General features: G+C 43.3%; 1 protein-coding gene across 1 annotated transcript in view; it reads right to left on the bottom strand.

Moving 5' to 3' along the window:
- Etv5 (ETS variant transcription factor 5) overlaps positions 1 to 23858 on the bottom strand; it is a 64934-nt gene extending 41076 nt beyond the window's left edge. Inside the window, exons 1-5 of the mRNA XM_048347003.1 lie at positions 23715 to 23858; positions 20268 to 20366; positions 20041 to 20128; positions 19901 to 19948; positions 19752 to 19802 (exon numbers count right to left, since the gene is read on the bottom strand). Coding sequence (XP_048202960.1) covers positions 19752 to 19802; positions 19901 to 19948; positions 20041 to 20128; positions 20268 to 20312 — 232 coding nt within the window. The 5' untranslated portion in view covers positions 20313 to 20366; positions 23715 to 23858. The remainder of the gene's footprint in view (positions 1 to 19751; positions 19803 to 19900; positions 19949 to 20040; positions 20129 to 20267; positions 20367 to 23714) is intronic.
- Between the last annotated feature and the right edge of the window lie 2259 nt (positions 23859 to 26117).

Here is a 26117-nt window from a genome sequence, read left to right as displayed (position 1 = left end):
CTAACTCACTCTTGTCTTTTCTTAACTCTGGACATTTTTTGGTTTTTTTTTTTTTTTTTTTGCAAACGGAAATAAAGCTCACATAGGTAATTAGTAAGAAGAAAAATTAAGGCTTAAATTTTTTTTTATTCCTACTGTATTACCCAAAAGGGCCAGAAATATTCTTCCATTTTAGGACTGAATAGATTAGACTCATTTGAAGCATAAAATACATGATAATTATTATCTTTATTCCTTTTCATTGCTATAGTAGCAGTAGTGGGTAATAACACCTTGCCCTCGGAGAGGTTCACAAGAACAAATAGGTAGATGGCATCCTGGCACTTAAGAATATCCAGGCAAGGCACCAGTGGCTTATACCTATAGTCCTAGCTAGTCAGGAGGCTGAGGTCTGAGGATCGTGGTTGGAAGCCAGCATATAGCATGGGTAGGAAAGTTCATGAGACTCTTATTTCCAATTTACCACCAAAAAGCCAGAAGTGGAGCTATGGTGTAAGTGGTAGAGTACTAGCTATAAACACAAAAGCTCAATGATAGCACCCAGGCCCTGAGGTTCAACCTCAGAAAAAAAACAAACAAACTAGTATTAAGAAAAAGAGATCCTCACTTAAGATCTCCAAACCCAGTAATAAGCAAACTTTTTTTTTCAAAAATTTTTTCAAATTTTTATTATCAAACTGATGTACAGAGAAGTTACAGTTTCATACGTTAGGCATTGGATACATTTCTTGTACTGTTGGTTACCTTGTCAACTGAAGTGTTAATATCGATCCTGCCTAGCAACAGTTTCCAAAAATAAAAATTTTGTCAATGCTATCCATTTTATCTAGGGGGCACAAGTACAATAAGAAAGGGTACAGGAGAAAGTACCATCTAGCACAGCTAACTCACAGTAACCATAAATTCTCAAATTTAATATAGTGAAAAACCACTTTGAAAAATCAACTACTGGACAATCTATGCCAAAAATTTGTAACAAGTCCCTGAAAAGTCTTCTCTTTAAACATAGCAATTATTTCTGTGGTAACTATAAACATCTGACCCTCACTCTTCTTTTAAGGCCAACAAAGTAATACAGATATGAGAGGTGAAAGAAAGAATGAACATGTAGGAATTGTCTAGACATCTATATATTTCTGTATATCACTCTAGATATATCCTAAAAAAGTAAACATCTTACAAAAAACTTTTTTCAAGTCAATGCTATGGGGGGGCGGAGATAAGGAGACTATTGTAGATTAAGGAAGATAAATGAGGTACACACTTTAGCAGCACATACACAAAGATTGGAATGATGGAACTAGCATGATCCTCATGTAAGAATGACACAAATTCATTATAAACAAGGTAAAAAAATCACACATTATGAATGTGACTCCTAACTTCATCTTAGATAAAAAACACTATCAACATCAGCTATAAATGCCAATTGGGGACAAATGAATATCACTTAATAAAAGTTAATTTATGGTAGGGGGAACCATGTTTGGGGTTTTGGTTTTTTTTGAGCTTTGTACTAAAGTATGTGAGAGCAGATGTAACTTGCTTTCAAATGGCTAATAAAAAAGTGTGTATTTATTTATCTACACACAAATACATGTGTGTGTATATATACATTCATACACAGAGGACAACGCAAATAAAACAGTGCCTTAAAAATAAATCAATAAGGGGCTGGGAATATGGCCTAGTGGTAGAGTACTTGTCTCACATACATGAAAGCCCTGGGTTCGACTCCTCAGCACCATAGATATAGAAAAGGCCAGAAGTGGTGCTCTGGCTCAAGTGGTAGAGTGCTAGCGTCAAGCATAGAGAAGCCAGGGACAGTGCTCAGGCCCTGAGTTCAAGCCCCAGGACTGGCAATGAATGAATGAATGAATGAATGAATGAATAAAGAAATAAATAAATAAGAAAATATATTCCACTTCCACAAAGAAATGCAGTATTATTTTTGAGCGGAAAAATCCTTTATATATGACTGACAAACATGTTAAAAGTGTGAACTTCGGCTGGGCACTGGTGACTCACACTTGTGAACCTAGTTACTCAGGAGGCTGCGATCTAAGGGTCCTGGTTCAAAGTCAGCTCAGGCAATACAGTCTATGAGACTCTTATCTCCAATTAACCACCAAAAAGCTGAAGCAGAGCTGTGACTCAAGTGTTAAGAGTCGTAGTCCTGAGCAAAAAAAAAAAGATCAGGGACGGCACCCAAACCCTGAGTTCAAGCCCAGGACAATGGGCAAGGGTGCACATCCGCACCCACATACAAAATGTGAACTTCAAACTCATGTATTTGCACATGAAGAAAGTCACCTTGGCTACTACCAAATTAGAAAAATAATAGAGCCTGGGAATCTAAAATTACACAAGAATAAATGTTGGTCATACTCTAACATCTAAGTCTGTGGTTCTCAAATATTTTATTGGCTCTGGCTCACTTAGAAAGGACAAGGGAAACACCCTAGAGCCCCAAATGAGAACTGCCACTAACATCACTGATGACTCCCAGCTGCCCATACTTCCACAGCAGACAGGGACTGAGTTCATATACATATTAATGGCCTACAACATAAACGTGTCCAACACAAGACCACAGGGCATGGGGTGGGGGGGGGGATGGAGAATTTCCATTCTTTGTGGCTGCATATGCATAGCAAGTTTAGAATGCTACCAGAACAGCATGAGAACTCATTAGATTTCATTACAGGAGCCCACAATGGAGCCAACACCAACCTGTAGCAGTTGGTAAAAAACTGAAAAGAATGCCATGTTTCTTCACTGAGGTTCTCCTCATTCCACTACCTGAAGCAGTTGTTTCGGCCACTTCTCCCCATAATGGCTACACAGAGACAGAACCAAGGCAAGGAGAGGGAGACTGTATTAGGTGGCCTCAGTTTTTGTTGCTCAGAGCAAACTTTGATGAGAGGAGGGAAAAGCAAAGTGGGGTACATCTGGCCCCACGGAATGTACCGGGCTGGCGGATCAGAAAGAAATGTGGCACTAAAGATTTAAATTGTGTTAAGTAAAGTCTGCCAGCTTGGAGAAATCCCTGGGCATTTCTGTCTTAGGAACAAAGGACTGCAGGAGGACTTGGTTGTGGAACCAAGGCCCTCCACACAACTGATGGGAGACACACAAACAGCTAGTGCAGCCAACGCCTAGACAGACAAGCATATTATGGGGTTTGAAGGGAGGCTCATTCTGCAGTCTCAAACTGCAAGGACTGCGACACCATTTGTCATAGGCAAAGTCCTACACTAAGAAAGCAAGGCTTCTACTCTGGGATAGAATTTGGTATCTGTGTAAAAGGAAACTTCCTTCAGAATTGACACAGCTGTATCATCACTTAAGAGTTTAAAATGATGATTAAACACAATGGTAGGAGGTGGCTATAGTGTTGACTATTCCAAGGCATTTTTCCCCCTTATTTTATTTTCTCCACAAGGAACAAAGGACTACCACTATGATAGTCTGTTTCAGGATCCCAGGTATAGGATCAACAATAAAGTAGCAGAATACATCAATAAAGAATTACAGAAGAACTTCCTATATGGCCAAGTTCATCTTCTGTGCAATAAATAACATTGAGACAAATTAGAAACCAACAAAGCTAGTTCCTGGAACATTTGGCTCCAGGAATCAGATTTCTCTTATGCAAGGGGGGAGGAGGGAGACTACAGTCAGCAGAAGATGCTTCAGGAACTGGTGTGTGGACCGAAAAAGAAAAAAACAAAAGCCCTTTGTTGTTAGGACTTACCTCCTGAAACTTGGGCAATATAACCAACTAAAGAAAAAAGGCTTTGAAGTTAAAATCATGACATTGCCTGTGGGAAAAGGCAGATGGAACAAATATGGTTTTTACATGGGTGTAGGAATAAGAACAAACAAAAATCAGCATTAAGATTTTGTAGTTTTGGGCCTGGCACCGGTGCTTATGGCTGTAATGCTAGCTATTCAGGAGACTGAGACCTGAGGATCATGGTTTAAAGCCAGCCCAGGCAAGAAAATCGGTGAGACTCTGATCTCCTATCAGCAAAAAGCTGGACAAGGATTTATAGCTCAAGTGGTAGAGCAAAAAAGCCCAGGGACAGTGCCCAGGCCCTGAGTTCAAGCCCCAGGAGACTGGCACACACACACACACACACAAAAAAAAAGGTTAGGAAGCTGGGAAGTTTTGATGACCTTTCTGAGGACTTAACCAGAGTAAAATGACAAGCAAAGCATTAGCACCACATCATGCCAAAGCAGGAACAAAGTGAGTTAAGAAGACACCTCTTGGGCTGGGAATATGGCCTAGTGGCAAGAGCGGCTCAAGTGGCAGAATGCTAGCCTTGAGCAAAAAGAAGCCAGCGACAGTGCTCAGGCCCTGAGCTCAAGCTCCAGGACTGGCAAAAAAAAAAAGAAGACGTCTCTTGTCTAGTTAAAGCAGATGAAGTTACAACAAACAATTTTAAATTCAAGAGCCAGGACCTTTGAGGTAGGTTTTTTGGGGGATAAAGACCAGGAACTTGGTGAACTATTAAAGATTGCCCACTTTGAGAGACAGTAGCTTCACAGAATTAAGAGAATCTCATAAAAGGGGTAGCAAGAACACACCTTGTCACAATGGAAAGTTGCTTTAGAAGTCTGAAAATGGAAATCCGGGGGCCTTGAATGTAGTAGTTAAAATCAAAGAAAAACAAGCTTAGAAAAAAAATCTGAACCAACTTTTTTTTTCTGTGGTGCCAAGAGTGGGCTCTTGAACTCAGGGCCTGGGAGTTGTCCCTTAGCTTTCTCATTCACAGCTGATGCTACTATATGACTTGAGTCACACACAGCTCCACTTTTAGCTTTTTAGTGGTTAATTGGACAACAGAAGTGATACCAAAACCAAGTTAAGACCTTGAGACCATGTTCTGTAAAACTTCTCTCCCATAGCCTGTTTCCCTCAGATAACCAAAAGTCTTCGCTGTGGACTAACACACAACAGCACAATGTATGGGGCTGAAGTGTAGGCACTGGGCGTGTAGGACACGGTGTCCTCTAGGGAAATGCTGGCTATGTATGAAACTATGCTTCCATGACAAGATACTACCCAAGAGCACACTGGCCTTGGAGAGGGAGGTGTTTCTACGCTTGGTTTGAACAGGGTTAGTGTTACGCTATTTTATGCCTTTACTACTCCCTAGAAGGTGGACTAGAGATGCAAGATGGCTCAATAATGTTCTTAAGAAACCAAATTCTGTCATAATTTCAAGTTATTTGTAGAACAATTCATTTGGCAAAGAGATATATGTTCTACAGGAGGAGCTTTAGTTGGGAGTATTCTTACACGGAATGAATCGAATTTGAACTTTTTTTTTTCCAGTTCTGGGCCTTGAACTCAGGGCCTGAGCACTGTCTCTGGCTTCTTTTTGCTCAAGGCTAGCAACTCTGCCACTTGAGCCACAGCACCACTTCTGGCCGTTTTCTACATATGTGGTGCTGGGGAATCGAACCTAAGGCTTCATGTATATGAGGCAAGCACTCTTGCCACTAGGCCATATTCCCAGCCAAATTTGAACTCTTAACACTGATTTTATCTCATGATTGCATATAGCATGAGGGGAAGGGGAGGTGGCTTAAAGGTTTACTTCTACTAAGCTTGGCTCAATGATTACAACATCTAAGAAGAAATTTTCTTCCTCCTTTTACCCATCCCCTATGGCCTTTTCCAAACAATGGGAGCAGCTGGCCAGAGCATGTGTTATCTCCCAATTAAGCTATAAGCCTAGAAGACAGAAAACTAACATTTTCCCCATAAAAGCCAGCTTGGCAACTCATTGTAAGATATAGAACTTTAACCCAGTAGGTGGTATAGGACTATTCTGGGTGGTCAAGAAAAATGGCAGGGGTAGAGTGGGAGAAATGAACTCTCCAACTGCAGTAGGAAGCTTGAGCTCCACCCCCAGCCATTTATCTACCCTCTAGAGAGAAAAAATGTGGCTCAGAACACGATGACACCCAAGTCTTCAGAGGACAGACAGTGAGACAGAAGAGGAAAACGCCTGGCTAAAAACAGAAGTGGTCCTCAAAGCTGTTTACCGCTTCTGTTGCAGGAAGACTGGAAACTACTTTAACCCTCTAAAGTCTGAGATGGTCCAGGGAGAAGCTCCAGGCAATGGGCCAGGATTACAGGAATAGTCCCACTGGCCTGCTAAGGGCCTTAAGAGCAAGAGTCAAGGCATGATGCTTGCAGTCCTAGCTATTTGAAGTACTTATACTAAATTTTCTTTCTGTTTTCTCCTTTTGCTGGTCCCAGGACCTGGGTACTGTCCTTTTGCTTTTTTTGCTCAAGGCTAGTGTTTGGTCATTTGAGCCATAAGCTCTGCTTTGGGCTTTTTGGTGATTACTCCGAGATAAGAAGAGTCTCACAGACTTACCCTTCCTAGTCTTAGTCTGACTTCAAACCACAATCCTCAGATCTCAACCTCCTGAGTGGCTAGAATTACAAGCGTAAGCACCCAGCTTAAGTTCAATCTTTCAAAGAGTCATTTCCAAGCGGAAAATCTGTTATCAAGTAAGGAAGAAACTGAATGCCAGTGTCTGTCATGGCCAAGGCCAATGGAAGCAGATTTTTTTTTGACCCAGATGATCTAGTTTTACATTTGCTTCCTTTAACACTCTCCACACTTCAGCTTTATTCTTGAAATAGCTTGGGTCTGTGTAGTTCCTTTTCCAAAAGATGCCTTTATATCAACAATTTAAGATTGGTGTTTTATAGAATTCTAAAAATGGGAACCCAGGGACCTCAAGTGTAACAGCTAAAAATTAAAGGGGAAAGGAGCTTAGAAAAAATAAAAAAGGACCAACTTGGATTAAAGTAGTGACCCTATCATCAATAGATGTAAGGCTCTTTCATTAAAAAAAAATATTTTGTATAGAATAACTGCTTCTAAGTATCACATCACAGAACTGATACACCATAGAAAAAACAAAATGTAAAGTAGTCAAGTAAAAGCTTGTCCATGACTCCAAGGAGAGCCAAGATAAAAATAAGAGGCTTGTCTGCTTCTAACACACCATCTCCTTCAACTGTTGTGGGCTTAGACCTAAGCCCTAGAGCTGGCTCACCATCTGGCATTTTGGCAATATAAAAATGTGGAGTTGTGGCTCAAGTGGCAGAATATCTACAAGCTTTAAGCAAAAAACGTAAAAAATAATGCCTAGGCCCTGAGTTCAAGACCCATTACCAGCTCAGGCAGGCATACATACATAAATATGATGGCTGATTACACCAACAGATCTAAATACCATTTAGAGCACTTAATTACTTTCCCTTGACAACTATTCAAGGAATTTTAATATTTGATCCCACCAATATAATAAACAACTGCCTTGTTTTCAGGATTTCATGGAGAAAGAGGCCTGAAGAGAGCCATATTCTCCCACCTCAGTGTTATGTTGATAGCATGGCTTCCTATGTGATGGACAAGATTTGGTGAAAGGCTTTATACAAAGGGCCCCTCACAGTTAAACCAGCTGGGGAAAGGAAAACAGGTTTTGTTTAGTTTTTGTGCTGGTACTGGGACTTGTATTCAGGACCTGGAGGCTGTCCCTTAGCTTTTTCACTCAAGGCTAGCACTCTACTTATGTGAGCTACAGCTCTAATTCCATTTTGGTGGTTAATGGAGCTAAGGGTCTCCTGGACATGTCTTCCTGGACTTGGGCTGGCTTCAACTGTGACACTCAGATCTCAGCATCCTGAGTAGTGAGGAATACAGGTGGCTTACTAGCACCCAGTTGGTGGGTTTTTTTTTCCCCCCTTGGGGGAAAAAATAAAAACAACCTCCCCCCACAAATCCTCTAAAATCTAAAAGCTTTATACCCTTCCTTCTATAATTCACTCTCAATTTATACAAGTGTCATCTAACCTGGCACTAAAATGCAATGTTAACAGTACTTGAAATAGCCCTGTGGAATATCTTATTTTCTACTTTAAATTTAAAATTCATCCTTAAAATCTTGTCAGGAGAAAACCCAAACCCTAGGGAATTCGGTTCTTCACAGAATGATTCCCTTCTGTCTGCAGTTTGCCCTTCTCCTCCAAGCAGAAACTTGGCCCAGTACATCAGAGTCCCTAGGAGCTGCTTAGTTCCCTAGCACTAGCAGCATTAGCAAACAGCATTAGCTGTTCAGTCTTGGTACTAGGTGTGCTGAGAGACTTGTTTTCTTTTAAGATCATCCTCCCACAGATTCTTAAGATTCAGCTTTTTGGAAGCTACACGACTACAAGTTAGGAGGCTGGTGTTGCCTTGTTAGACCCTGCTGAAAGATGGGGTAAGAAGTCTATAACACAGAATGTACTAGTAAACTAACATAAAGAAAATGCATCCATTGGTCTGATACTGTGGTTCATGCCAGCAATCCCAGTAATTTCAGAGATAGGAGGATAAAGCTTTGAGAGGCTAGCTGTGGCAAAAAATTAAGGAGACTCTAACTTCAAAAAACAACAACAACCAATTGGAGAACAGGTAGCTCGTGCCTATACTCCAAGCTACCCAGGAGATGGAGATCTGAGGACCACAGTTCGAAGCCAACCAACCAGCCCAGTGAGACTGTTATCTCCAATTAGCCACCAGAAAACTGGAAGTAGAAGCGTGGCTTAAAATGGTAAATCACTAAGCCTTGAAAAGAAGAGCTCAGGAACCATACCCAGGCCCTGAATTCAGGCCCCAGGATGGACCCTCCCCCCCCAAAAAAAATTGCAGTAGTGCAATACCTGTAATCCAATCTACTTGGAAAGTACAAATAGGATTGTGTTCACAAGCCAAACTGGGCTTGAGACCCTATCTGAAAAAATAAACTTAAGAAAAAAAAAAAAAAAGGACTGTGGTTCAAATGGTAGAATCCCTTAAGTTAAATCTCCAGTACTGAAAAACAAATAAAAGTCCACATTTACCATTTCACTGGCTGTGTGCAGAGCAGAACACTATGACCAGGAAGGGGGGGAAGAGGGGTTAAAGAAGCATGACCCAATTTACTTGCAGAGTCAGTTGGAGCCTAAGGAAAATCATTGCCTGTCTCAACAGGAGTGGGAATTAAGAAGCAGGGACTAATTTTAGTAACAAAGTTACTAAACAAACATGTTAAAACTCTGTTTTCTCTATTTTTCAAGAAATAAAAATTTCATGGCTGGTAAAAAAGGAACAGAAAGAGAAAGGAACTGAGGAATAGAAATTTTCTGATTTAGATATCCCTTAGCATAGCATAATTATCTCCAACCATATTAGAGTTCAGATTACAAACCAGGCACTCATGGCTCAAGCCTGTAATCCTAACTACTCAGGAGACTGAGATCTGAGGACAAGAGTTGGTGCCAGCCAGGGAAGGAAGACATATCCAAAAAGTAACCACCAAAGAGCTAGATGTGGGTGGAGCTGTCGCTCAAGTGGTACAGCGCCAACCTTGAACAACAACAAAATAGCTATGGGAGCAGGGGGAGACTGGGAATGTGGCTTAGTGGTAGAGTGCTTTCCTAGCACGCATGAAGCTCTGTGTTCCATTCCTCAATACCATATAAACAGAAAAGGCCGGAAGTAGCACCGTGGCTCACGTGGTACAGCACCAACCTTGAGCAAAAGAATCTCAGGTCCAGTGCCAGGCCCTGAGTTCATTCAAACCCCAGGACTGGCAAAACAAAACAAAACAAAAAAAAAAAAAACAACTACTATAAGACAGTGCCCCTGAGTCCAAGCCCCAGGACCCCTCAACCCCCAGACCAAAAAAATTTTCAGATTAGTTAATTTGGAGTGGGCTTCACAATCTAGCCTTTCTAATTTCTCCCTCTTCATTCTGCTTATTTTGTGGCAAACTATAAAAGACCCTGGTTAAGTGTTCTTTCAGTCTATTACAAAGCATTTGCAGGCACTCAGCTAAAAAGTATTTATGTAAGCTGAAGTCCTCCTGAGCCTGCTGGAGGAGCCCCTATCAGCTCCCCCCTTCTGATTGATATCTTGGGTCACCTCTTGACAGGTTTCAAATTCTCACAAAAGACAATCTGCCCAGGCCAGTTCTTTACTAGGAAAGGGAAGGAGAACTTATAAAACCAATTTATAGCAGGAGAAATATTTGAGGGGGGGGGGGGAAGAAACTCGTAGAGCAAAACACAAATACTGTCTTATAATTGTGGGGATGAAGAGCAGGCATGAAGAGCTTTTTGAAAATCCTGAGGAAATTGCAATGGATCATTTACTCTTGTTTTGTTTTAAACTGATTGTCCCTGTGCAAGCCCACATAGCCATTTGGGGATGTCTTGAAAGTCAGCTGTGTTCCAAGATGCTGGAGGATGGTGTTCTATTTGAGTATGGGATGGGTAGTAGATTGAATTCAGGGCCTCCAGTTGCCTCAGCTTCCTTGCTTGCTGGGGCTCTAAGGATGGAAGAGAGTACCCCTAGTACCTGTCCCACTTTCAGAAAGAGAAGGCCATTCTAGCGTGGGAGGTGTTCAGAGGCTAGATTTTTTTTTTTTTCTGGAGCTTCCTGGGATGTTCATTTTGAGGCAAGGTGCTTACCTGACTGACCTCTGACTGAAATGAAACAGGAAACAAAAGGGTAAGGAGTAAAGAAATTGCAGCTTTGTCATCCTAATTGAAAATCTAAACAACCTGGCCCTGGCAGGTAAACACCTGACCTTTCAGGTTGTGGGGGGGGGGGGGGAGGAGGTTGGGGGGGCGGAGACAGCAAAAGAACAGCAGCTGAAGAGCTGGCAGCAACCTTCAGCAGCCCCAACTTCAAGGAAGCAGATAAAAGGGCAATATCCTCAGATCAAGTCTCAACAAATCTTTCCAAGGGAAGCTACACCACCTTTCTAATATTGCCTTTAGGCAATTCCAGTCTAAAAGCCAGGGGGTTGGGGTAGACTCTTGGCTGTGTGGTCGGTAGCTGCCCTTCCTCAGAAACCAGGCCAAGCATCTGGCAGCTTGAGAGTTAAGGGAAAGACAGCACTTAAAAGAAAACTCAAACCCCATTAAGCCCAGGATTGGAGAACAGGGAGCAGTGAGGAAGCCAAAGGAAACTAATTCTGGAGGCTCTCCAAGCTGCCAATCACAAGCATATTTCTAACAGTCCCCATGTTGTTTGAGTTGGTTGTTTTTCCACAGGCTGCACAATGGGGTCTGGTTATTCATTGAAAAAGTCTGCAAGTGAGCCCCGCCCTCCATTCACAACCAATTTGGAATGCCCCATTCAGGCAAGGGGGGAGGGGAGTCTGCAGCTCAGTTAGCTCCAGCAGACCTAGCAGTGCCCATCACCCAGCTGTCCCTACAGGGATGCTTACTTGCCTAAGGCAGTGGGTTTATGTAGGAAATTCAGACAGTGCACGGGCTCCGTTCTACTGTGCACACACCCACCCTAGAATCCAAATGGCTAGAACCAAGGCTGAAATCTGCAAGGGTGTGCAAATATGCTAAAAGTGAGATGGGGAAGTACTCTCTGGAGGTAGGGGGAAAGGCAAAAGAAGCACCACCCATGTGGCTTCCAGCTGAGAGAACAGACTTTGCTAGTTTTCTCTTTATTTTTTTTTCTTTTTTGCCCCAGGGCTGGGCTGATTTGCATTAGGGGACAGCTCTCGCTGGAAGCCTGTCTCTGCAGACTTTCTTTGCCATTCATCACTAGTAGCTACACCAGGATGCCACCTGGCTTCTTCCCCAGGGGAGAGGGCCTCCAGCAATTCCAGGATTCTCAGCTGGCAGAGGGGTGACAAGCTAGCTCATCTCACTTTTCCTTGGCTCCTGAATGGCCCCAAAGGGTTCAGAATGCAGGCCCAGGAGATATCAAAAGGGAAGAAATGTTCAAATCTGGGACTGGAGGGTAAAATTCGTTCTAAGGTTCATGGAGCACAAAGCTAAAAAATTGGTTTGGTTTCTTAGAAGCTTTTCTTTTTTTTTAAATAAACCTTCAATAACTACCATGAGGGAAAACTGATAGAGCCGGTCTGACAACCAGACTTTATTTCAGGAAAAAGTGTTTTTCTTTAAGAAAAGAAAATCCTGGAGATAGTGTCCAGCTCATAGATTGTTTCCTTCTTTTCACAACATATTTGGTTGTTTGCCTCTTTTCACTGCTGGCTCCATTCTCAGATCTTTCTGATCAAAGCTGACCCAGTCTGTTGCCGCCTTGGCAGATCAGCCCCAATCTCCAAGCCCTTTAATACTGGATCTCAGCGTGTTGTGTGGCATTCTTTACCTCTGCTGAATTTCCCCTATAGTTTCTTCATAAACAAGAGAGCCTCCTTTATCTGCTAGGCATGGAGGGTTCTTTTATGGGGGAAGGGGGGCCTTCTTCCTTTAACATCTAGTTCATTGTCATCTACCTGCCAGGCCCAATGGTGTGCTTACATTGCAATTATGACTTCACACACACACACACACACTCGCGTGTAACACACTGACTTTTCTCCTGTGTGCCATGCACACACACAGGGGCCTAGTGTCTTGCCTTTCCTTCAGGAGAGCCTGGAAGGGTGAGGACAATGATAGAAACTGACGACCAAAGCCTCTGTTAAATGAGCTTGATGAGTTCACAAAATAAAAATTTTAAAAAGCAACCTAATCCAGTAATGGCATCAGCAGGCCTGGCCCTCGTCCAAGAGCTGGGAACTGCAACATGACAAGACTTTGAGCAACTTGGATTCCAAGTAGAGAAGTACTGTGCGCCAGGGCACAGATGGGGCCCAAGCTGCCTCAAGGGCAGCCGTATGCCAGAGGGGGCTGTCAGTCTGAAGCTGGAAGTACTTTGCCACCATTAAACCCCAAGAAACTGTGGAGCAGGCAATTTCTGAGCTAATAATAATAATACACACCCTAACTTACAGCAGCTCCAGTAACATTGTTTTTTTCTGGGACTGAAACAATAAGGATACAAGACTAAATGTAGAACTGGCAGATAATGCAAATTGTCAGCTTTATCATGCTACTCATGTCTTAAACCTTGGAAAACTGCAGGATGCTGAGGAGCAGAGGGGGAATGGTGATTCCTGGTTGGTGGTGGGACTTTGTTACTTCTGGCACTTAGACAAGTGATCTGCACAGCACAGATTAATCCTATCTCGAGTCTTAACCAAATACAAAAGAATGTAAATGGCTAATGGGTTTTAAAAGCAAAGAAACATAGAATTAACACAAAAATCTATTGCTTTGTTTTGTGCCCATACTTGGGCTGGCACTCCAGGCCTGGTTGCTTTCCCTTAGGCTTTTCTACTCAAGGCTGGCACTCTACCACTTGAGCCACAGCTTCACTTCCAGCTTTCGGGGGATTAAATGGAGTCTCATGGACTTTGTTGCCTGGACTGGCTTCAAACTATGATCTGCAGATCTCAGCCTAATAAGTATTTAGGATTACAGGCATAAGCCGCCAGTACCTGTACCTGGCTGCCTTCATTATAAATATGCCTACCAGAACCAAAATTAGGAAAAAGATTTTTTTTCTTTTTTAGATTAATGGGACACTGTAGGTCTTGGGCCCTTAATAGTCCCAAACTTGAGACTCTAACTGCTGATCAAAAACAGGAAGAATTTCAAATGATTTCATTTCACCTTCTCTGCGGCTAGTGAGTGGGCTAATTAACCAAAAGTCACAGACCTGGGGCCAATTCTTCTCTCCATCAGGTTTTCCTCACACTTTCTTCCCTTCCCTCTCTCCCTGTCATGAGGGCAACTCGCTCCTGAAAAATACAAACTGGAGCATGGACTCTGTCAAGCCTCTTCAAGTTCCTATAGCTTTCTTTCTTAATTACTAGACATGAAAAGATTTTAGGAGAAGTTTTTCAAGTATAAGTGGCCCTAGGCCAGAGGAAGAAAGCATGGAGCTTGGGACCAGATGATGTCCTCTATACAGAAGGCACTAGCTGCCACTATTATACCACTTCACATATTAAAAAGAAAAATCAAAACCCAAACCAAAAACAACAACAAAAAACCAACCCAGTGGACTAATCTTAGTCTAACAGGATTATATCAGCATGTTTTAGGCTCAAAGGTATCCTGATGATTAAAAAATTTACTTCCCCAGCCATCTATTGCAAAGAATTTATGAAAAGTTGATTTTATCAGTTAATTAGCTGGTCCTTAGGAAATTACTTGTACTTCCTCCAGCTTCTATTCTTTTTAAAACAGATCCAAAAAGAACACTTCAAGGTGAAAAGGGGGTCATTTGTATTTTAAAACAATTCTCTAAATGGTTTTTTTTGTATTTTGATTCAGAAACCATAGATTCACTCCCCTCCCTCCCAGGACTGAACCCAGGGCCTCAAGATGGCTAGGCAAGCACTCAACCACAAGGCTGTGATTTTTAAGATAAGATTTTATCATGTTTTCTCAGCATAAAATATTTCGATTATTCAAGAAGCTAGTAATTGCTCACAATACTACCAGATAAACGACTGAGTTTTGTTGTTTTTTTTTAAGCTCAAAACTAAAATCGAGGGCTGGGGATATAGCCTAGTGGCAAGAGTGCCTGCCTCGGATACACGAGGCCCTAGGTTCGATTCCCCAGCACCACATATACAGAAAACGGCCAGAAGCGGCGCTGTGGCTCAAGTGCCAGAGTGCTAGCCTTGAGCGGGAAGAAGCCAGGGACAGTGCTCAGGCCCTGAGTCCAAGGCCCAGGACTGGCCAAAAAAAAAAAAAAAACTAAAATCGATACTAAGGACACAAGTACAAGGTATATAATCCTGGCATATAATCCTATCTATTCCAGAGGCTGAGAACTGAGGAGCTCAGTTTAAAGCCAGCCCTGCCCTGGCAGGAAAGTCTATGAGAAGCCATAAATGGAACTTTGGCTAAAGGACTAGACTTGAGCAGAAAAAAACTATAAGGGATAACACCCAGGCTCTGAGTTCCAAGCCCCAGTACCAACACACATGCACGCACATACGCATGCTTGGGCACACACGGACATGGGCACGGGCACGCGCACGCGCACACACACACGCACCAAAAAAAAAAAAACCTAAATGTATGCTAAAATCCAGTCATGCATTCTTAAATACCTAAGCAGTCAGTACTGAAAAATAAATGTAACCTCTACCCAACCCCCACACTGAAGTGCTCCATTCGTTTTTACTCATGGCTTTGTTAATTTTGAGAAAATATATAGTAAAGATGTGCATGTATCTATATACTAACCCAGATTCTTTGGTTTGATAGCTCTATTGGTTAGTACATACCTAGCTCTATAGAATACATACAGTCCCACTTATTTATAAATGTATACACACATATACATGTTTTCATTTATACTGTATATGCAACTAATGTCTTCAAGGAAACCAGTTTTCAGCATTTTTTTGTATTTTCTATCTCTTCTAAATCCTTCATGGAAAACCTCAAAGCACCAAGAAACATTTTTCCCCACCTCAGCGAATCCTTCCCCTTTGTCCAAACCACTGGTTGGTTTCAAACGCTCTCAGGACCTTTGGTAAGTTAGGAGGTGGGGCAAGAGAGAGGGATCTGCAGCTCAAACAATCTGGGATCTTCAGGGATAAAGAGAGGATTCATTAGGGATAATGAGACACACTGGCAAATTCTGAGGGTACATTTTTTGTTCTCCTGAATTGGACTTTTAAGAATTTCCACCTAAAGGGCTGGGAATATGGCCTAGTGGTAGAGTGCCTGCCTGCCATACACGAAGCCCTGGGTTTGATTCCTCAGCACCACATATATAGAAAAAGACAGAAGTGGCGCTGTGGCTCAGTGGTAAAGTGTTAGCCTTGAGCAAAAAGAAGCCAGGGACAGTGCCCAGACTGAGTTCAAGCCCCATAACTGGCAAAATAATAATAATAATAATAATTTCGGCATGAGGGCTGGAGGCTCACGCCTATAATCTTCGCTACTCAGGAGGCTGAGATTTGAGAATCACAGGTCAAAGCTGGCCACGGCAGAAAAAGTCCCTGAGACCACCAAAAAGCTGGAAGTAGAGCTAAGAGAGGTAAGTAGCAACCCTAGGCCCAGTGCTGACATTAAAAAAAGAAAAAGTATTTCCAGGTAAGAGATCCCTTGATTACTGTGTGTGAGCAGTGTGCCTGCCACACAGGTTACTTTGTTACTGGTGTTTGAACTCAGGGTGCCCTTGCTTGCTTGCTTAGCCATTATTTCCATCAAGGTAGGTAACCTCCCACTGGAGCCACACCTCCATCCCCAGCTAAGTGCTGGTTAGCCAAAGATAAGAGTCTCAGATCTCAGCTTCTGGAGTGGCTTCCTTAAAGGTACCTGGCTACAGTCTATCTTTGTGAGAAGTAGAGGGAAAATCCGTACAGCTAGAGATCAGCTGCACATTTCTGAGACTTAATATGGTTTCCTTTGTTTAAGTCTCACTTATACGATGGATTCCTCTAGGTAAGGAACTCAAGTCTGGAAAGCTTTTAAAATATAATCTCTTCAGAGGTTGAGTTGATTAGTTTACCCCCTAAAAAAGCCATAATCCTCAAAATTAATATCCAAACACCATTACCTGCATTACTTAGTATTTCCTTTCCTGCTTTTTCATACCCATTCTATGATGAAACTTTCTCAAATTAATCATTGTTAATAAGATAGGCTTATTGTTACAAGTAAACCTTTAAGAATGTGTTATAATTTTTCTGTTACTCTAGGAAGATTTGCATTCACAGATAAATCTAGTGTTCATAAGTCATTATTGGCCGATTCAAACCAGTGTAAAGTGTTACTTAGGAGGCTGAGATCTGAGGATCCTGGTTGGAAGTGAAGGGGCAAAGGGTAGCGGCCCTAAGAGACATACTTATCTCCAAATAACTACAAAAAGACAAGAATGGAACTATGGCTTAAATAGTAGTGCTAGCCTTGAGCAAAAAGAGCTTAAGGGCAGAGCCCAGATCCTGAGTTCAAGCCCCAGGACCAGCACAAAAAAATTTAAAAATGTGAATGCTTTTCTTCCCTCTCCTAGAAGTCATGGGCTCTTTCAGGAAGATGTCTATAGAGTGGGGCGGTCTCCATATGAGGCTGTAAAAAGTGCTCACAGAGAATCTGTGGGCAATGCTGACTCCTCCCAGGCTTTCTTGATAGTCTGAACCCTGATCTATAGCCAAACATAGCCTGAATGAAGGACTCCAGGCTGCACCATTCCACACTTGGGCTCTTGCTTAACATCTGAGTTGCCGGGCAGGGAATATGGCCTAGTGGCAAGAGAGCTCGCCTCGTATACATGAAGCCCTGGGTTCTATTCTCCAGCATATCTAGAAAACGGCCAGAAGTGGCGCTGTGGCTCAAGTGGCAGAGTACTAGCCTTGAGCAAAAAGAAGCCAGGGACAGTGCTCAGGCCCTGAGTCCAAGCCCCAGGACTGGCCAAAAAAAAAAAACCACACACACACACACACACACACACACACATCTGAGTTGCCTTATTTAAAACCAGCCTTCCTTACCCTTTCAGAAGGCTCAAATGGGAAAGATTATCAAAAGGTTTTTTTATGCTACTCAACCACCCATTTTATCCTTAAAATACCGAAAGCTCAACCTTAAGCAGTTAAAGCAAACAAAGTACAACACACACAAACAACATACTTAGTAAGGGGGACATCTCCCATAGCACCTCCTTTTAAGGTAAAAATTAAAGAACTTAGTACATTCTATCTGCTAAGCAGGAATTAAAAGTAGCCAACATACATTCATTGATTTCTTCACTTTACCCAGTTCCCACAGATAAAGATCTCTTCAAATACAAATCCTGTACTATCTTTGCCTGAAGACCACACACAGCATGGGCTTCCGCATATGTAATCAGTCTGAATGTGGCCATCTCACCTCCCTTTTAAGTCTTTTGGGTCACAAAGAAACCAACACAAGTGTCATAAAAGCATTTCAAACAAACTGCCAAGAAAGTCACTTCCCAAACAGACTACAGATTACACTGCTCAGAGCAACAACTAGAAAGACTGGGCCAAACTGTCAACACAGAACAAAGTTAAGATTACAAGTACTGTAGCTCACACACACACTAATTTGGATTATCTGTAGCCTTTCAGTGGCAAGCTTCCCAATCACTTGAAAGCAATCAAAGGGCAATAATTAGCAAATATTTCCTTTCATATAGAAAACATCCACAGCAAGCTGTGGCAAAGCTGAGGTAACCATGTATCTATGGGTTTCAGTCTGTTCTCTTTTAAAGTTTCATGGCACTGTGCCTTAGACATCATCAGGTCTATCATTAAAAAAATGTTTAGCTGGTACTTCTGTTCTTTCATTTCATTTTATAGATTTAGAATACATGGCTTTTACATAAATGCAACACTATTCTCTACCCGCCCCCCCCGTGGCATTTTACACACACACACACACACACACACACACACACACACACACACACACAGATGAAACAAAGCTGGGAAGAATTAGTTGGTTCAAAATGAGAAATCAAATCCTTGCCTGGCTCAGGTGCTTGCTATTATAAACTATGACTAAGAGACATAAATTTCTCTATGATGCAACTCTCAAGAGAGGCAGCATTTTCTTCAGGCCTCTCTTAAACCTGCTCATTCGCCAGTGACTAATGCTCTCTAGAGCAGTACTGTGCTGCTCAAATTTCATCAGCCAGCTTTGTCCTTGATAGCTCTGCCTGGATCATAAAAGCTCTAAAACCTGTTGAGGACAGCCCTCAAAAATCAGGGCACAGCTAACCACACCCTTGCCAGCACCAAAGGCCACTTTTGGAACTCCTCATGGCATTTCATTATCTCAGGTAATGAGCACTTAATGACCATTTTAAGCAGAATTTTTTTTTTTTTTTTGGCCAGTCCTGGGCCTTGGACTCAGGGCCTGAGCACTGTCCCTGGCTTCTTCCCGCTCAAGGCTAGCACTCTGCCTCTTGAGCCATAGCGCCGCTTCTGGCCGTTTTCTGTATATGTGGTGCTGGGGAATCGAACCTAGGGCCTCGTGTATCCGAGGCAGGCACTCTTGCCACTAGGCTATATCCCCAGCCCTTAAGCAGAATGTTTTACTCTACTCTAAACAGTAAAGTCATAGCAAGTTAAAAAAAAAAAAAAAAAAAGAGCATCAGGTCACCCTGTACCCACCCTCTCTTTGTTAGCTTATAAGAAACAAAGAAGCGGTAGCTCAAGTAGTAGAGCACTAGCCTAGTCAGGGGCAGTGCCCAGGTCCTGAGTTCAAGCACCAGGTCCAGAAAAATAAAAAGAAACAAAACTGACATGTTGGGTGAAACCACAATTAAGTGAAATTTTCTATTAACTATCTTCTGGAAAATATCAAGATTTATTATTCACATCAAAGACAAACCTCCTCTTCCAAATCATTGTAGGCATCAATCCCAAGACCTTGCGTATGGTAGGCCAGTGCTCTAATACTGAGCTACATCCCCAGTCCAAAGGCTCAACTTATCAAAACAAAGAAAAAAAGACTAAGAAAATGAATAATATTTGATCCAACATAATAGGTATATATATGTATATGTGTGTGTATGTGTGTGTGTGTGTATCTTTGTAATTTCAAGCTTCAAGCTTGGTAGTATTTTAAAGTAAAAAGAAATTTAACCTGTAATTGCATTCAGTAAATCTTGCCTACAATAGAGTAGAAGTACTTCAGAAACAATTTCCATAAGGAACAAATGTTTTCAGGATTAATTCTGAATTATTGAAGTAAATTACATACACATCACTGTCCAAATCTGCTGGCTATTACCGAAGAGTATTCATGACACAATTACATGGAATTTTTGATTCAAGACCAATTTAAGAACACGTATATCTCCATTAGAAGTACTTACAGTTATCAGACTGAAAATCTGGGACAAACTGTTCATCATCAGGAACTTGTGCTGGAAAAAGATATTTTTTTAACTTTAGACCTTTAAGTTTCATTTTAAAATACAGTAAAAATGTTCTATATGGAAAATGAGATAGTCAAGAAACTTACCTTCAGCTAACCAAGCCTCTTGAAGTTGACTGAGATCCTGAAACAATTCTGGAATTAAAAACAAAAACCCAAGAGTGAGTAGATATTTTTCTAAGGAAAAGAGAAGTCTAGAAGCTGCTAGGAGGGGAAAGCTTCCCTACCTTCAGAATCATGGGCCAGATCTGTGTCCAAAAACTTCCTCTTTCTGTCACTCACAGGTCGCCCTCGACATTCCTCTGATCGAGATTTCTGAAAGAGGCCAACAGACACAAGGCTCAAGTATAGTAAAGAGGCCCAAAAGGAGTGGGACACACTAACCAGTAAAGAGAAGACTCAAACTACCAGAGGGAAGACAAAAAAAAATAAATCAAAAGCCACAGCAACTTACCCCTGGGACCATAAAAGGGACTTGCTGATCATAAAACCCATCCATGGTGCTTTCAAGGTCTCTTCTATCACTTTGAAAGGTTTCACCATTGAGCAATTTCTGAGGGAAGAGAGATTCTCTTGTAATACAAATTTGGGAGATTTCAAATGAATGGGGCAGAGAAAGAAATGAAGTGATTTTGTACTGGTCATTCTTTAGGGCCTGGTTGTAACATCACTACCTTGGTCTAAAGCAAAGCCTATTCTTAAGTTGAGCTTTCAGATCAACATTGGCTTGATTAATGGTATCAAAGATTCACAATGCACTTAGGGCCAAGTTCATTTATTCACTTTTTTATTTATTCTTTCTTTGTTCGTATCATTAAGAATGGTACTTATTAAACATAAAAAAAAAAGTATGGTACTTATCGTTAAGACATTGGTACTACCTGTCTCCTACAAAAGGACAGTACACACACACACACACACACACACTTATCAATTTATTTTCATGACAAAAAGGTGATATCCAGCCAGGCTCCAGAAGGCCTGTAAACCTAGCTACTCCAAAGGCTGAGATCTGAGAATCAGTTCAAACAGACAAATCCTTGAGATTCTGTTTCCAGTTAACCAGCAAAAAACAAGAAGTTGAGGTGTGGCTCAAGCAACAGAGTACCAGTCTGGAGTGAAAAAGCTAAGTACAGGAGGCTCAAGCCCCAATACTAGGGGCAACTAGGGAAACACACCGCACCGATGATTTTTAGTTCTTGAAGACAGAGGGAATATTTAAAGAGGCCACTTTGACAATGCAGTGACAAGAAGTAGAGAAATTGGGTTTAAGTACTCCAAGTTATTGGAAATTAAGAATCTGACACACATTGGGTTTCTAAAAGTATTTTTAGGTCAGTGGTAAAAATTGTGTATGGTACTAGGAATAAATAGTTCGGAAGTATACTTTCATCACACACATACCTCTTTACTGAAATCCTAAACCTTCTGTCCAAACAGGTGTGTATGTCTATAATGTCACAAATATCTCCATGGCAACTAGATACCAATGATAGCTTCATAGATATTCTTTTCAAAAGAAAGGAATATCTATGAGAATGAGTAAAGAAAACTAATTTCCACAGCTCAAATGCTTCTGTACCAAAGACCTTTTATAAAAAGCATTAAAAGCCAAAGATGCATGGAAAGAAAATTCAGCTTGTTTTTGTAGCTAAATAAATCCTCCCAGACAAAACCCCCAAAAGAAGTGTAAATAATATAGCCACATAATCAGCACTGGTTCAAGTCACAAGTGAGAGAAGAGTTACTGTATTTGGGGAGAACTAAAGTAACCATTTTAGGAAGGCATCACCTTCCTAAATACTTTGTTTTAGTCTCCAAATGAAAACCAATTAGGTCAACAAAAAGGGGAGTCTTTTTACTCTCATCCCAGATCTTAACAATACAAAATGCTTAAAGGACTATTTCCTTAACTTTTCTCCACACTTTAAACAGGGAACTTTTTCTTCCAGTGGACATTTCCATCCAATTTATTTTTCACCCTGTGTAAAACATAACCAATTTTCATAAGCGAGCAGGATATAAGAAAACATTTCAACCAGCCTCTTTCTCAGCACTTGGCCCAAATAATCAGATATTTTCAAAGGCTAGTGCAGCAAAATAGCACAGTTCATAACTTTCTAGAAAAACACTCCTGCCAGCCTGAATGCCTTCCAAATAGTGCAAAAAACAAGTTTCAGAATAAAACTTCTCACACAAATATCATTCAACACGCGCACAAAATCTCAGAAACCTTAGCACTGAATTGAGGGTCAATGAAAATTCTCTACCGTCTTAATAAAATAAAATAAAAAATTAAGTTGTGACCTTAGAAATTCCGTGAAAGAGAGGGGCAGAGGACAAGGAGACCCGAGGGTGAGATATTTTCAGGCTCAGGATGAAATATTTCACCCTTAAGAGCAAAAACATCTTCTCAAAAATTTAATAAAAGAAACTGCCCTAAAGCGAATTCAAAAGCATCTTCGTGGATCTTTAAGGCTGCTCTGAGTATAAGGGGTGGAAACGTTGTGTTCAAAGTATTTACTTAAAGCCTAAAGGGAAGGCTCGAGTTCATCCAGGAGTTTAAACCACTTCCTTTGTGGGGCGGGTCCCCCCGCCCCCTGCTCCCCCCCAGTTTCCCGGTGCCCCCAGGAAAAGTTTAACGCGCCGCAGCGCCGCGGTGGAAGCCCCTCCCCCGTGGCGCGCAGCGGGCCTGGTTTTATGAATGGGAGAGCGAGCCGCGGCAGCCACCTCAGGTAGAGGCTGTAACAGGATCCCTCGCGCAGGGCCCCATTCACAAAACAAGACACACTTCCACCCAATTCCCAGCCTTCCCCATTCATGAAAACTCGTTCAGCTGCGCCCCCGCCCCCACTGCTCGCCCAGCCTCAGAGCAGGGCCCTCACCCAGCGTTTTAGGAACCAAGCTCAATGCTTCATTCACAAAAAGATGGGGGGCGGGGGGGGGAGGGAGAGCGATAGAAAAAAGCCGCAGGGAGCCGCGAGCCAACCAAAGAAATCCGCTTCATTCATAAAAGTCATCCACATTCATAAAAACGAGGTGCGGCGCCAGGCGCGGCCAACCACTTCCAATTCCCCCCAATCCTGAACATCTTTTTGTCACCGGCCCCCCTCCTTGGTCAGGAGTCGGGCCCCACCCCCCACCCCCATCCCCTAGAAACGCAGCCAGATCCTGAATCCGGCGCGAGGCTCCAGCATCAATCTGTCCAGTTCCACACCCCGTTTCTTCCCCAACCATCCCCAGGCCGCTGTCGTAGCGCTCCCCGTTTTTTTGTTTTTTTGTTTTCACCAGAGTCGCCGCCCAGATGCCCTCAGCCTGTTAGGGAGTGGGAGTGGGGGACTGGATGTCCACTTTCCCCAATGTTAAACTTGCAAGGCCTAAGTAAGTTCCTGGCCGACCCCCAGCCCGCAGACTGCACAAGCAAGTATCGTTAACCTCTCTTGAGGGCGGGGGGCACAACACCTCATGTACTCCCCCTTCAAACTGCTTCCCGCCCCCTCCTCCCAAGTGTAAAAGCTCTGCCAAGCGTCTCTTCTCGCGAGCCTCCCATGTCCCTCTGGGGTTCTCGGATCTCTGGAGACTAAAGCCCTGCAAACTCCGCTTTCCCCCATCTCCACCCCCGAGCCCCGCACCCCGCACTCCGGCGTGCCTCCCCCGCGAGGTGCGGAAACCCGCTATCCTGGCGCTCCGGAACCGTTAACCCGATGCCTCCAAGGAACCGGACCGGACCGGGCCCTGGGGGGGAGGGGGCGATTATGGCCTCTGGCGGGGCTCAGCCCAGATGTGCAGCACGACTTTGAGGATGGCGAATTAGCCAGTGAACACTCGTTACCTCGGCCTTTCGGACCCGTCACAAAACGTGTTCCCTAAGGTCCCCCCTGCTCCCGCAACGCCCCCTCACCTAAGGCAGCCGCTCTCCTCTCCTCGCAGCAGCCCGACCGGCGCAAGCGCGCTCACGCACGCGTGCACCGGGCCTGAGCGCCTAGGCGACTGGCCGGACCGAACCGCTCTGGAGACCGAGAACCGCTCCGCGCACCAGCGGCTGGACTCTGCGCCTCAGCTGCCAACCAGGCTGGAGCGCTGGCCCGGCCCCCCCACAGTCCTCTGCTCCACCCGTCGCCATTGGCCCGCGGCCCTAGCCTACGCTTGTTCCCATTGGTCCGCAGCTGTTCCCGAGACTGTCCATCACCTCTTGTTTACCCTGTCTTCGGACAAATCCAACCAAGCCGCCCCATCAACTCAAGCCCCCATTGGTATATGGTAGATCTTTCTCCACCCACTCAGGGGGTTGTTTTACATAATTTATGCACCGGGGGCCATTGGCCAATCAGCACAAGCTTGTTTATATAATGAATGTAAGGACGTTTTTCATTCATAAAAAACGCGACCTGAGGGGGAAGCTAAGCTGAGTCAGTGAAGCACTTAAAGGGGCCGGTTCTGAAGGGAGCCGCTGTTGTTTTCCCCCTACCCCGCCTCGCGGCTCTCTCCATTTCACCCGGACACGCTCTTTCCCCTTCCTCACTAGCCCCTGCTTCTCCCTCTAGCCCCGCCACGGGCCAGGATCGGGTCGCTTGGCGCCAGACGTTCGTAGCTGCAGCACCCAGCAAACTTAGTTTAGAATTCAGGCGAGAGAAATTCGTCATTCCACAGAGAAACTCGCTGACCGACCCAGGCATTCGGCCCACAGAAACACAGAAAACGGAAACGGAACCCCCTAATCTTAGTTACCTTTAAGAGAGGCCTTAATTTCTTTTAACCAGGTTTCCAGTGGAAAGAATAAGCAGCTATCTCCCTGGAAAATCGAAGCTCGCCCAGATTATAGTTCCTATTTTACACTGGCAAGGCCTAAGGCCCAACCAGATCCCCTTCTCGCCTTGTTAATTACAGCCTGCAATTAAACTCACTCCTCGGGGTTGGGTTTTGGAGAGACAAAAGGGACGCAGCTCAATGAAATTCTCTCCGCCGACAGCCGGGACCACAGAACTTAGGAAACCCTTCTCAAAGAAGCTACAGAGTTAGACCTTCCTTCCCGGCTGCTTGTGATCCATTTAAGCGCCGAATGCAAGATGGTGTATTTGCGAATTAGCTCGCACGCTGCTGGGAACTAGGAGAAGCCAGCCCAGTTTGCCAAACGATAGGACACTAACAATTGCTGAAATTCTTAAGAGGGTGTTACGGGAAACAGGCAAGCAATCCTCCCACCCACCCCTCACCCCCTTTCTCCTCTAATCCTTACCGGGAAGGTCTACCCTAGGATGCCAGACATGTGAGGGAGTTCTGCTCTCATTCCATGATGTGCCCTGCCACTCATCCCCGTGTGTGTCAGGGTTTAAAACCAGGTGGAGCAAGAATATTTTAATCTCGAAAATAACCAGAAAAAGGGCTGGGAATATGGCCTAGTGGTACAATGCTCGCCTCGTATATATGAAGCCCTGGGTTCGATTCCTCAGCACCACATATACAGAAAAAGCCAGAAGTGGTGCGGTGGCTCAAGTGGTAGAGTGCTAGCCTTGCGCAAAAAGAAGCCAGGGACAGTGCTCAGGCCCTGAGTTCAAGCCCCAGGACTGGCAAAAAAATAAATAAATAACCAGAACAACAACAACAAAAAGGACTGGAGGTATACCTAAAGTGATACAGCACCAGCTGAGCAAACAAAAGGCTCTGAGTTTGAACCCCAATAGCTTTAAAAAATTAAATCAAAATTTGGCCACTTTCTGTTGTAAATCAGACATTGGATACTGTTTCTGGAGTTACTAGGTATTGAACTCAGGGTCATTAGCACACTAGCCCTGTACCCCTTGAAGCATGCACCAGCTTTTTCATCTGTATTTTGCCTTTGAAATTTTTTTTTTATTAATTAAATTTGAAGTGGGGCTGTTCTAACTTTTCCCAGGCAAGCCTGGTTTCCAGCTTGTGATCTTCCAGCCTCTACCCCTGGAGTAGCTGGGATTGCAGGTGCTGCTTTGAACTAGCAGTTCTTTGATATTTAAATTCCTGGTTAAGACCTGTGCTTTCCACTCAAACTTTTATTTCTTCTTTTTTTTTTTTTTTTTTTTTGCCAGTCCTGGGGCTTGAACTCAGGGCCTGAGCACTGTCCCTGGCTTCTTTTTGCTCAAGGCTAGCACTCTGCCACTTGAGCCACAGCACCACTTCCAGCTTTTTCTATATATGTGGTGCTGAGGAATCGAACCCAGGGCTTCATGTATACGAGACAAGCGCTTTACCACTAGGCCATATTCCCAGCCCTCAACCTTTTATTTCTTTCCTTATTCCCCAGGTAGCACTAAGCAGTGTTTGGTGGCTG

The sequence above is a fragment of the Perognathus longimembris genome, chromosome 5 (genome assembly GCF_023159225.1).
Source record: "Perognathus longimembris pacificus isolate PPM17 chromosome 5, ASM2315922v1, whole genome shotgun sequence".
Taxonomy (NCBI): Eukaryota; Metazoa; Chordata; class Mammalia; order Rodentia; family Heteromyidae; genus Perognathus; species Perognathus longimembris.
This window is presented reverse-complemented; position numbering and strand designations above follow the sequence as displayed.